At 40.8% G+C, this 12,844-nt stretch overlaps 1 protein-coding gene across 1 annotated transcript in view; it reads left to right on the top strand.

Moving 5' to 3' along the window:
* Positions 1-12,844, top strand: part of tle2b (TLE family member 2, transcriptional corepressor b) — an 85,239-nt gene that overhangs the window by 12,849 nt on the left and 59,546 nt on the right. Inside the window, exon 3 of the mRNA XM_073476733.1 lies at positions 974-1,037. Coding sequence (XP_073332834.1) covers positions 974-1,037 — 64 coding nt within the window. The remainder of the gene's footprint in view (positions 1-973; positions 1,038-12,844) is intronic.

The following is a 12,844-nucleotide window of genomic DNA, read 5'->3' as shown; positions in this document are numbered from 1 at the left end:
TTACAGTTTAACTGAAGTTGTGGATAACCAAGTTTCTAGTTTCCAACATATCATACACATTATAATGCAATTAAGGTCTTTTTTTATTATTCTCTACAGCCAGAGGTCACTGATGGTCACTTTATGATATGGCTGACCAGAAATGACCTTGGCCAAGAGAGATAAACCTTTGTAGGCTAAAACATCCAGCCTCTTGCTCACACCTCAGTGGGCAGGCTGAACACCCTGCTGCGATATAGCAACACCACTTTACTGATTTGGCATTAGACTGCTGGATCTTAGTCATACACACAAAGATGCAAACAGCTACAAACATCTATCCATGTGCTCTGTAAATGTTTACATGGTAAGTTGCAGTGACGCTACACAAATTGCAGCCAATTAACAGCAAGATGCTATAGCTTTCAATAATAATAAACCAGCTGACTTACCTGTCAGTCTGTTAACCTTTTCTGAATATTGTTCTGATAAAGTAACTGTTAAACTCATACACTCATTCCCACCTCAGCTTGACAGTTTAAATAGTCCGGACCTCATTTTAATAATGTACCTGCAATGAAGCCTTTCCTTTATCTATGTTTCATCCACTACTGACTAATGCATAAACTCGACACGAACACACCTATGCTACTTTGTCAGCACCTATTTGACTCTAACATAAACACACCAATGTACACATGATGTATATAACTAGCCACACTCCCACACACACGGAGGTATGATAAATTGCAGTAGTGAATAAAACATACTCTGCTGGCAGTTGCTACCACGTAGGTGATATTTTTCAGTGTCACTTTCAGCAGTAATGGGTAGCCCGACTGTGTGACTAAGAATCATTTTTTGGTATCCTTACTCGGTCTTAAACTATGTTTGACCTCTGCAGTATCTAAGTCCTGTGGAAATTATAATTTATTTCAGTGGATGCAAAATACACCATTTAATCCATGTGTGTCCTTTTTCCGTCCTTGTGCAGCCTGAAGCTGGAGTGTGAGAAGCTGGCCAGTGAGAAGACTGAGATGCAGAGGCACTACATCATGGTGAGTCCAATCAGGACAGCAGAGCTGTATGGTGATTTGCTAGTCTGACTGTGGCACTTAGAAACTCTGAAAAGAGTCTGATGGGTTCTTGTACAGGAATTACAATCAGGGGAGTTGTATCTGTGCTTTTGATTAGCTGGATTGACTTTGTTGTGTTTGGATCATTCAGGAGTAAAAGCTCTGTTTGTCTCTCTACTTCTCTGTTGTTTTTTCTGTCTTCCTCTCATGTTTTCTCTCAAGATTTTTTCCTTTCTGTTTTCACTTATTTCAATCATTTCATTTACATCAATAAGCTGTTTATAAAACAAAGATAATGTCAAGGAAACAGCTTTCTTTTTTAAATCAATTGTTAATATCTTTAAACATCATTATTTACTTTGAAAACAATGTTATTTGCAGTACATAATTATTTGGGGTTCATAATCTTGAACACCTGTAATAGTGGAATATAGTTCAAAATGTCCAAAAGTTGTACAAACCGTCACCAATCAGAATTATATGTTTCTCTTTCTGTGTCTTGCTCACTCCCTGCCCTCTCTCTAAAACGTACTTTCCCATATCTCCCCCCATTTTTCCCCCCATCAAACCCTCTATCTTCCTCACTCTGTTTCTCTTGTCTCTTCTTCCTCTCTCTGTTTTCTCTTGTGCGCTAACAGCCTGAGCTCCCTCTGTGTCGGTGTGTCTGTGCGACTAAAGGCTCACATGTATCGTAAGCCTTCGTCTGTGGTACAAAACCCACACAGAGCCGACCAGAATACGATATGCACCATCTGCTAAGCTGCTCGCATTTCATAAACCTGGGAGAGCAGGCAGGATCAGGGCCGTAAGCTAGATAGACACACAGATGGATAGACAGAAAGAGAGAGACAGAGAGAGAGGAAGAATCAGACAGGCAGAGTGTGAGAGAGAAAGGAGAGCAGGCAGACAGGGAAACAGACAAATGGATATAGAGGCACACAGACAGACAGGCAGATGATAAACAGATAAAAATATACACACACAAACAGACAGGAGATACTAAATACACAAATTCATTCACTCTACACTTACAGATCCTTGTTCCTGTGTTCTTGTCAGGACCTTCCATTAAAAAGCTCCAGCTAATCCTACCTCCAATTCTTGTAATAACGTTATATCAAAGTAATAATAATATCAAAACAGGATATAATAGGATAAATGAAACAGCTGAGTGTTGTCCCGATACTTGAATTTCTACTTTGATAACAAACCTTTGAAAAAATTTAGATGATACCATTTTCAACACTTGAGGTCTGCAAACCGACCTGAGGGCTAGGGCCGGGTCAGGCTTTGTTTTTAAATACACAATCAGGGCTCGGGTCAGGCCGGGCTCCGTGCTCTTTGTTTTTTTTTGGCTGCTCTAAAGTCTGTGCTCCTTGCTGAAGCACTGACCAAGTCTATGTGACACACACACACACCCCTCATCACTCCTGAGCTGTCAATCAGGCTGCGCACAGTGACACACACAAAACACACACACCTCCCTCTGCTTGTTGTTTGCATGTAGCGGTTTGGCGGGAAAAGTGAGGGAAAGGTTCTAGTTCAGTGTCAGCCATGGAAGAACTAAGGCACAAGGTAGCGAAAGGGGAGCTTATTAAAATCCCAAACGAGAATGGTAAGGCTAGTTTGTGGGAGTACTTCGACTTGATTGTCGAGAGTGAGACCCGAGAGTACACAGGGAATGTGCATTGTCGCCGCTGCAATACGATTTTAAAATATGATAGCAAGAAGACCCGGGACATCCTCCCTCCTTCGCCATGCGGAACAGTGGCTGCGCCGGCGGCCGTTTTGGTGCTGCTAGCCAGTCAAGACAGTTGCCAGTGACAGCCTTCACTGTACCAGACATCAAAGTGCCAACTAAAGTGAAGCCTGGAGTTTTGGATAAGTGTGTGTGTTACATTAAGAGTTTGTTGTTTTGTAAATCAGAAATAAAATAAGCCTGTTTAGTCTCTGCTGTTGCTGCTGCTGTGTGTTTGTTTGTGTGTGTGTGTCTCAGTCTCAGCCTTATTTCTGATATTTAGGTTTAGTCTCAGGCACGGGCTTCAAATGTTGCATTACAGTCGAACCACTTGTCGGCTCCACGTCATGAGCAGTTCATGGGCACGGGCTTAATTTTCAAGTCTGTGCAGACCACTATTCAACACCACAGGGAAAAATTGACACAACAATGAGGGCATAAAAAAGATAAATATAAAAAGCTTGTGTGTGTTATGCACGACAGCTTCTAAGTAACTTATTTACTTCTGACCATAGTCCAAAGAGTGAGAGGAGTAGGGCCTGTGTGGACATTACAGCACTGTGTATGTCAACTCACTGTTGGAGGGAAGAAGGAGCGAGAATGTGCAGCTGTTACCGGTGTAGCGATATGGCAGAAAGTTTGTATTAAAACCATTTCAAATATTCCAAATGTATCGAGAAAAATCCATATTTTTGCCAACACTACTATAGCATTTTGATACAATTACTATTGCATATATGATGGCATAATGATTATACTGTTTAACATTGTAGTAGTTATTCTCAGTCGGTGATAACGTGGGGTTGGGTGGGTTTACAGGAATATTCATTCATTTATTCAACCTTTATTTAAATCTCGAAAAATTGAATTGAAATTGTAGGAATACTACAGAAAGCAGTGTGTCTCTATGATTCTCTAACTCTTCCATTACTACATGTTGCTACTTGTCACTTTCATCATGAAGGTAACCCTCTCTACTCTATAGAGTATATTGGCTAAAATATAGTACAGAATCAAGTATTTGTAATATACAGTTTAGAGCAGATGAAAAGGCACAAATACAAAACCATCTGCTACTTCAACACCACAGACAGCGCCATGGGTTTATCAATACACAGCACAGTTAGGCTACTGATATTTTAGAGCCATGGTCAGGACCATAGATTGGTACTTGCACAAACCTCACATAAAGGATCAATGGGTAAACAACCCTTCTGCCCCTGCTCTCTCTGCTACTTGGAGATGGAAAGGGGACATGGCAGGTTAACAAGGGGGATGCATTGGGATGGCATACCACGTCTCACTCCTCCTCAAATTGCCCACTGGTTATTCTTATGCATTGTTGTCTGCATAATTAGAGTTGTAAGAGGTAACATAACTTTAAAAGGAAGAAATAACACATTGTTTTTCTTATAGGTTGTCACTGCAATCCAGAATGAATTACTCTGCAAAAAAGAAGATCAGTACAGTCTGATGCACTTGCTGCTGCTAGTTTTACAGCCTTACTTGGTCTGTTATGACCAGTACTGTAGCTTATGGTGGCTAAGGTTGGCCAGAAAACCACAGGTACTTATGGCTGCGTAACGGACATTGCTGAGTCAGTTTGTGACTCTTCTCTGCTTGTGCTACTGTCACTGTACTAAATTTTAACATTTCAGTAGCTTTTTAAAAAACATAAACCAAGTAGTTAACACAGGAGATCTGTTTGTTGTTTTTGGCATGTTCAGTCACTTTATGATGATGTCTTTAAAACATGTGGCTCAAGACAACCTTGAATAGTGATGTGAATTCCAATGCCCTTCATTTGTCAGTTGTGACCAAAGTGGCCGCTATTCAGCAAAAATTACATAAACTCAGTTAGTCACTCTGTATACTTAAGTTACGACATAATCTCCTAGTCACATCCTTGACCCAAATAAGGGACATTTTTATTGCATTTTAAAGTTATTGCATTTTCTGGCAGTTGCATAAACGCAATACAACTTTGAATAAATCATATACTATATAATAACATACAACTGCAAAGCCAAAAACTTGTTGAGGTTTGTTTAGGACCTTAAACTACCCAAACCCCAACCCCCTACTGGTCCCTTAAAAACAGAAGGATTTTCTAACCGACCTCATTTTATAAAAATATTCTCACTGTGTTTTTCAAAGTGGTGAAAAATACAAGAAGAAACATGTGCACATAAATATGATACATTGCAGAACACACACAAAGAAAAACCTCTGCAAACCACAGACTTTTCAAAAACACCCACTTCCCTAATCTCAGGCACTCCCCATTTTAGCTGTGGTTTCACAGAATTACTGTGTGGAACAAAGAGCCCGGACAAACATCCACCTTCTCCATTGTAATCCCCACCACCCAGTCTTGTACAAAAGCAGAGGTGGCGTGCCAGGGTAGATGCAGTTCCCGTCTTTCAGTTGACAGGGGCAGTGGATGACATTTGATCAAACTTTCTGCATATTAAATGTCACGGCCTTTGTGACCACTGAGCCATTGGTAAGCTAAGGAAGCAGAGAAATAAGGAGGAGTGTCCTCAGCTATATATTCAAGTTCAACACTCGGCTTTAACAGTTACCTATGGCAGGAAGTCAGGGAGCTGCAGATGCAGAGGACATATCCACATACTGTAGGTTAGCATGGCAGATGGTTAGCACTCCAGGCTATATTATTTGAACTAGGGCTCACCCTGGTGTAGTGGATGGCTAACACAGTGCTATGCTACTTCATACTGTACTGTAGGCATGGCTCCGAAATGAGAGGGAGGGAAAGAGGGAGAGAAAATGAGAGGGAGGGGAGTGAAAGAGAGGCTCAAAGGGAAAGATAGCTTGAGAGAAAAAAGGCTCAGCGAGTGTCAGACAGAAAAAAAACTGGGAGCTGCTGAGGGAGGGAGGGATACAAAGGGAGGCAGAGATAAAGAGAATAAAAGAGGAGAGGGAGAGAGTGATAGAGGCAGGAGAGAGATATAGAGGGAAAGAGAGAGAGAAAAAATGCTGAAAAGGAATGAGAGAGACGAAATGAGGAAAGAGAGATACCAGGGGACAGAATTGCAGGGAGGAGAGATGGAGGGTAAAAAAAAAGATGCTGTGAAGGGATGAAATGGAGAGAGAGAGGGAGAGAGAAGAAAGAGTAGTATGTAGCACAGAGTGCAGGAGAAAGAGATAGTGATGTGTTTGTGTGGGGGGGCGTGAAATGAAAGAAAGAGAGATAGAGAGGGGAAGAGAGAGAGAGGGTGCACGCACAGACACGTAAATAATGTGAAGCAACAACGGACTCGCTGCGCCCACAGAGGAGATAACCCAGAAGGCTATATTTAGCTCGTTAGGCCTGTCATCCACACTGAGGCCTGTTTCCACAGGCTGGGGCTCTGCTCACCACGCTGCACTGCTCCTGCCTTTACTATTCATCAGTTTTAAGCTCTTTAAATACTAGGGTGAGGGGTTGGAAAGTAGGGAGATGGTTATACAGGGTGATACATGCATGTGGAATTCTTTATGAACACCAAAAAAATATGACAATTAAGAAAACATGCTTTTTTCTCTCTGTAAGGTGGCAGTCTCTGAATGTTTTATTTAACTGTACTCCCAAAGAAAACCACAACATAAATCCTGAAATACAACATGTTTACGTTAAAAGTGACATTGAACTCTCATGGCTGTAGAGAGGAAAGGCGGAAGCAGTGTGAAGTTGTTATAGAGCCACAAGGTCTGCCGAGGTAGGAGTTCTGGGTGGCACAGTTGGTCAATAAAACAATGGATTTTGACAATTTGACTACATTCATTCAATGTTGGTTTCTTCTAACCATGACCATGATTGTTTCCTTAACCAAGTAGTTATTTTAACCCAAACCACGATCTTTTCCAAACCCTAGACAAGCCATTTTTGTGTCTAAACCTAACCAAAACTTAACTATAGCTGTGTCACATCAGGAAAAAAATGTGTTTCCTAGATTGGAAAATGCTTTCATGTGTTGTGCTGGACGGCAAATGCAAATTATGTATTTTGACTTTTATTTGAAAGAATTTTCTTTAAAAAGTTTCAGTTTGTCTAGGTAGTGTGTCGATGCTCTCCTTGTCTGATCATCAACAATTCTCAGCATAACCTGCTTACTAACGCAGTATTCTTGTATATATTATAAATAAACCATACATACTTGAGGAGTAGAAGTTCCTCAGAGGCAAATACCTGAAAATCTGATAAAGACATACTCTAGGTTGAAACATGAGTTGCTGCAGCTTAAAAAAACACTATAATCATGTGCTGCAGAAATTTCTTCCCAGATTCTACCTGACAATCTGTGCGTAAGTAAAACCGAGCCACCACAACAGCGTAAATACATACCTTTTTATATTTGTGGGAAAGCCAGAGTAGAAGTACAGATACCTCTTTAAAAAGACGGACTCAAGTTAAAGTAAGAGAGTACAGGCTCTGCAATGTACAAGTAAAAAATATCCCTTGGAAGGAGATTTCTACTGGCCTTTTCTTTGCAAAGCTAACCGGACCTCACGTCATATTAATATAATTCAAAGACTATTAAACTTAAAGGTAGAATGAGAGGGATTTGTCCAAGCTGTTCATAAATGCACCAGAAAGATAGTTGATTGTTGAGTCTCATTCCTAGGACGTCAAATACCAACATTTTGTGTTGGTAAAGCATCGTTTGTAATCCAATTTCCCCTCAATTGCATTAAAACTACAGCAAGGATCCTGTTTTGAAAATGTAACGAGTAGAAAATACAGATATTTGTGTTGAAATGTAGGCAGTAAAAGTAAAAAAGTAGTTGGAAAAATAGATACTCAAGTTAAGTACAGATACCTGAAAAATCTACTCAAGTACAGTTCTATGTCAGTTCCCCTCTCTGGGAAAAGCACATTAAATTTCAATGTAGTGACAGTGCAGGTGGTTCCAGAAATGTCCTGAGGAAACCACTTCAGTAACCATGTACTGAAACAGTCTATTAGACTCAAAACGTCACAGCTAAATTTAACTATTTGAACGAATGTGACAATGCAAAAAGCAATAGGCTGTAGAAAGCCTATAACTGTGGTAATATTGTTGCTGAAAAGCTGTACTTTTCCACCAGCCATCATGTTTTCAAAGTTTTGAAGTTTTAATATGCTGATATCTCCTTATGGCATGCTACTTTTCAAAGTCTGGAAGTTTGTTTTTACTCACATTTGCCACTTAATTTCTATAGCTGGCAATGGTAGTGATTTACAAATTTCACGCTTGGAGAGATGATGCCATAACCCTCTCAAACTGCTCGTCCGTGATGTTTCTTGCAGTAAACGGCAGAGCCAGGTTTAGATATAGTGTGTTTTTATGTTTGGCAGACCCGCTCTCTTGTGTCTTTTTGGATGGAGTATATGTTTAGTATTGGATGCTTTACTAGACCAATTTCTTTGTATGTGAAGAGACACTGGCAAAGTGTAACTTTAGTGGTAGCTGCAAACACACAAACATCAAGTAGCACACATTAAGAGTGTCTGTGGGCGTCTTGCTTTTTCTCCTTCTGTTGTATTTATAATTCATGGCTCTCAGATTTCACTGCTCTCCTGGAATTCCACTGTGTATTTTTAAATAAGGTTGCATTGTAGCCCTGACTAATCAGGGGGCGTAGGCGTATTGGTCACATGCTTACACACAGTGCAGGCAAGTCTCCCGCCTGGAGAGCCATGTTCAACCTCTGCTTGCCCGAGGTTGAATCTTTGCAATGAGCAGATACACCAGCACGAGGCTCAGTGGATTGTGAAAGAAGAGGAGATAAAGTCTTGCATCATAAAACTCGAAAAGCTAATATCTTAATGTAGTGGACTGTTTAAGGCGTGCTGGCATACAGTGGGAAAACCTCGATGATGGACTGAAGGTTTTACAGTCAAATATATGTTGTAGTTGAGTCGCTGCCCTTTTTTCTTTCTAGGATTAAATGTCTTCAGAAACCTTTTTTTCAGAAACAGTCTTAACTGTTCTACAGCCTTCCTCTCATTCCTACTGTCAAACACAAGACAAAGCTCTTATGGGGGAGTGGACTTCCCGGACCCTTTAATAAAAAGTATAAAAAAAGACATGTCTATTGGAGGGTGACACCTCACAGTCAGGAATCACATTAGGGGGCCTTTCATTGCTCTATGTGTGTGTGTGTGTGTGTGTGTGTGTGTGTGTTAAAGTGAGGTACAAAAGCCCTGCAGGGGTCTGGTGTTAATGAACATGCTGCTGGCAAAAGAGACAAAATATTGTTGCTTCAGAAATCAATATAGAAAATAATGACAAAATGAAATGTGTGATTATTATATTGAATTTGACCATATTTTCACCCCTGCTAAGTATGTGTGTTGTTGAGTGGGGAGATGTTTGACAATAAGGCTGCCACTTTTATATATGAAATCCAAACTGCTGTTAAAAGACGTGGGCATTGATTCAAAGGTCTTGAGCCAGGCTAACCAGTCAGCATGTCATTTAAAGGTATAATATGTAACACTCTGAATGTTTCCAGGAATGTTTCAACCAAGAGAAATACGTGATATTGTTCAAGGTAACGGTGTGTTTTGTTTAGTAGCCTGTCGCTATAACTTGAGGTGGAACATCAGATGATACGTCTGAGAGTGAGGTAACGTGAATAAAACTTAACATTATCTCATCTGTGTGTCACGTCAGATAGATTTGTAATGGCAACAACAACAATGAAGACAACAACTCCCATGATCCCGCGCTGCTTCATGACTAAGCATTTTGTTTTCATTGTTTTGATTGAGAGACCCCTAGTGGCAGAAATGACATACTATGCATTAAATGGAAATTATGTAATTTCTGCTGCTAAGGGTGTCGTAGTCAAAACAAAACAGAAGACGTGAGTGGCGTGGGATCATTGACTGTTGTCTTCGTTGTTAAACGACCACAATTGCCAATAAAATTCGGACTTGACTCAGGCAGAAATGTTCACAGACGGGGTAATGTACTTTAATTTTATTCATGTTACTTTTAGTCATGTTCACCAACTTCTGTCCTCACTCTCTGACGTATCATCAGGTTTTTCCTTTTTCCCCTGAAGTGATAGCGACAGGCGACTAAAGGAAAGGATTTTTTTTTAAAGTGACAGTTCCAGTGGACATCAATGCCTCTGTAAAATGATTGCTTACTCTGTATAGCAGGTTGTCCAAAAAGCTGCCACTAGTGACTCTAATGTTACTCTAACATAACGTTCTCTTTGCACGGAAGACTTTCTTTAAGCCTTCTGCTAGTTACTAATATTTTTATTAATGTGTCAGTATTACATTGATTTGACCTTATATTACACCATTAATTACATTTAAATGCTGTCTCATTTGTCTAGATATTTCATTTGAAGCCTGTACCAGGATTGTATCATGGCCTCTGTGTTTCGTCTCATGCCTGCCATGCGGTCGTTTGTTGGAACATTGTGAGCATGTGTGTGTTTGTGGTCTGTGTGTGTGTGTGTGTGTGTGTGTGTGTGTGTGTGTGTGTGTATCAGTGTGCATCGTCCGTTCATCTCAGCCCCTCAGGCAGAGATGAAGAGTGTGTGTGTGTGTGTGTGTGTTTGTGTGTATGTGTGTGTGTGTGTGTGTGTGTGTATGTGTGTGTGTGTGTGTGTGTGTGTGTGTGTGTGTAAGGATTAATGCGGTGCTCTCAGCCTCTTACTCTGCTCCCAGCTCATCTGTCTGATTCAGGCTGACACACTGTGTTCTCTTCAGCAACATTACAGTCACAGACTGCTTGAGAAAAGGGGGAGGAGGAGGGAGGGGGTCAGAGAAAAGGATGAAGGGAGGTAAAAATGAAGGTAGAGAATAGAAGCAATAAGGGGAGTGAAGAGATGGGGACAGTGAGAGAGGGACAAAGTGAGCAGAGCTGACATAGATGAAAGAGAAATATGAGAGAGAGAGAGGGCACAAGGGCATTGGCAGAGAGTAGAAAGTTAAAAAAACAAACAGAACAAGGACATTGGCAAAAAGAAAGAGAAGAAACACATTAGTGACAAAATGGTGTTTTTTTTGTGTGAGTATGATAGAGAAAGGAAGGGGGATAAAGGGAAGGGTTGAACAGACAGAGGAGATGAAGAGAAAGGCCAGAAAAAAGCAGAAACGAGACTGATGTGAGATAGCACGAAGGAAGAGGGCAGAATCTGAATAGGGATTGCTCCTCTCTGAGCCGAACCTTGCTCTGCCAACCGATAGTTGGTGAGGGGATTTAAGCTGGGCCAGATGTAGGGAAGGATTGAGTCTGTTTTAAGAGTCTTAAACCTGTCTGAACTGTCTGGAGCGGGAGAAGCAAACAGGGCAGGAGCGTGCATAAAGATGTGCTGGGACTCCCTCGCCGTACATACTGTACACATGTGTTTGTAGATAGTGAACCCCCTCAAATTCAAGGTCAGTCCCTTCCCGTAGTTGTTGTGGCTCTCCCTCTGATGAAACAGGCTGCAAGAGAATCTGCAGTGAGGCTGAATGTCTGCCGTGACTGATTTAGTCGTCACCTGCTGACAGGGCACAATGGAGAAGTCAGAGCCTGCTAACCTAACCTCTGATGTGGGTTAGCGCAGCGTGCTAATAAATGTTTTAACATCTTTGTTATGTGTGTGTGTGAGTGTGTGTGTGTGTGTGTGTGTTTGTGGGCGGGCAGATGAGAGAGACAAGCTCACCCGAGAGACACCGATGAACAATGCTTTTGTTAAGGTTTTTACACACATCCACACGCAAACACACAAATAATGCATGCAGGAGTAAACACAAGCTGCTTGCACACACTTGTAAACAGCACACACACATACAGTGTTAATTCAAACATGTTGTAAAGCCACACACACACACACACACACATGCACGCACATGAATGTCCCATTTAGATAAATCACCTTGGATTAGACCCACTTCCTAAAGCTCATTTTTAAGTCTGCCAGTGTTCTTCGCAGAATGCATAGAGGAGATAGAGAGAGAGAGAGTCTGGCACCATCGTCTGACACTCTCTCAACACCATGAGGGTGGAGGGAAGGAGGGGGTAATGAAAGAGCAAACACTCCCAGAAGAATGGAGGAGTGGAAAGAGGAGGGAAACACGAGAGTGGAGGAAGATGGAAACAGAAAGAGAGGAAGAGGGAGAGAGCAGCTCATTGAGAGAAATGCAGGAATGCTTTCTGTCTGTCCTGCCCAGATGATGACAGCGTAGTGTGTTTGTTATTAGCGGCAGATAGACGTTAGATATGATGTTCCGAAGAGTGGAATGTTACAGTGCGATCAGATAAACAAGAATTACGCCGCAACCTCATTTATCTAAAGTAACCCATCTGCTGAACTGACATAATGAGCCAAAAAGTGAGAGAGATGGAGACTCTGCTGTAAATCTCACAATGTGTGTGGATAAACTGGAAAACAATTTACAACTCCAGAGATCCAAAGTTTTAAAAAGGACACAAAGCCTTTCAGTTTTGTGGTTAATATAACAAAAAAGTGCTGAAACTTGCCCCTTTTTTGTTAGTTTCTTTTTTTGTAGAGAATAGAGCAGAATCAAAATGATAACAAGAACTCAGTTCACATAAATTTATGGTAATTTCAGTATTACATAAATACAATATTTAAAGAGCATCTTGCTCATCTTAGACTTTGATAGAATAATATTTATATGGAGAAATATCCTCAGGCATACAGAAGATGTAATTGCTGTCTAACTTGGACAGTTCAGTAAATTATATATTTGTGTTGATGTAGACCTGTCAATATGGTTGAAATTCAATATCCTGTTACTGATGGTTAAATTCCTGTCTTACAATCATGATTTTGAACAGATTTCGGTCCAACAATAACACAATTTGATATTGACGGCTGATCACGCAGCACTGAATGCACATGACCTGACTGCATACTAACATTATCAAGGTGACAAAAACTCCCAAAGCTGCCTGTGGTGCTCCGTTTGCTGTAGTTTTAATCTGCAAAATGTTATGGATTGCAGCTTTTTATTTTTAATCACAGTTTTTTTTTTTTATTATGTGTTGTGTAGTGGAGGAAGACAAAAACATATTCAGTTTAATGAAGTTGT

This window comes from Pagrus major, chromosome 11 (assembly GCF_040436345.1).
Source record: "Pagrus major chromosome 11, Pma_NU_1.0".
NCBI classification, from domain to species: Eukaryota; Metazoa; Chordata; class Actinopteri; order Spariformes; family Sparidae; genus Pagrus; species Pagrus major.
The sequence above is the reverse complement of the archived record's forward strand: the minus strand, read 5'-3'. Positions and strand labels throughout refer to the sequence as shown.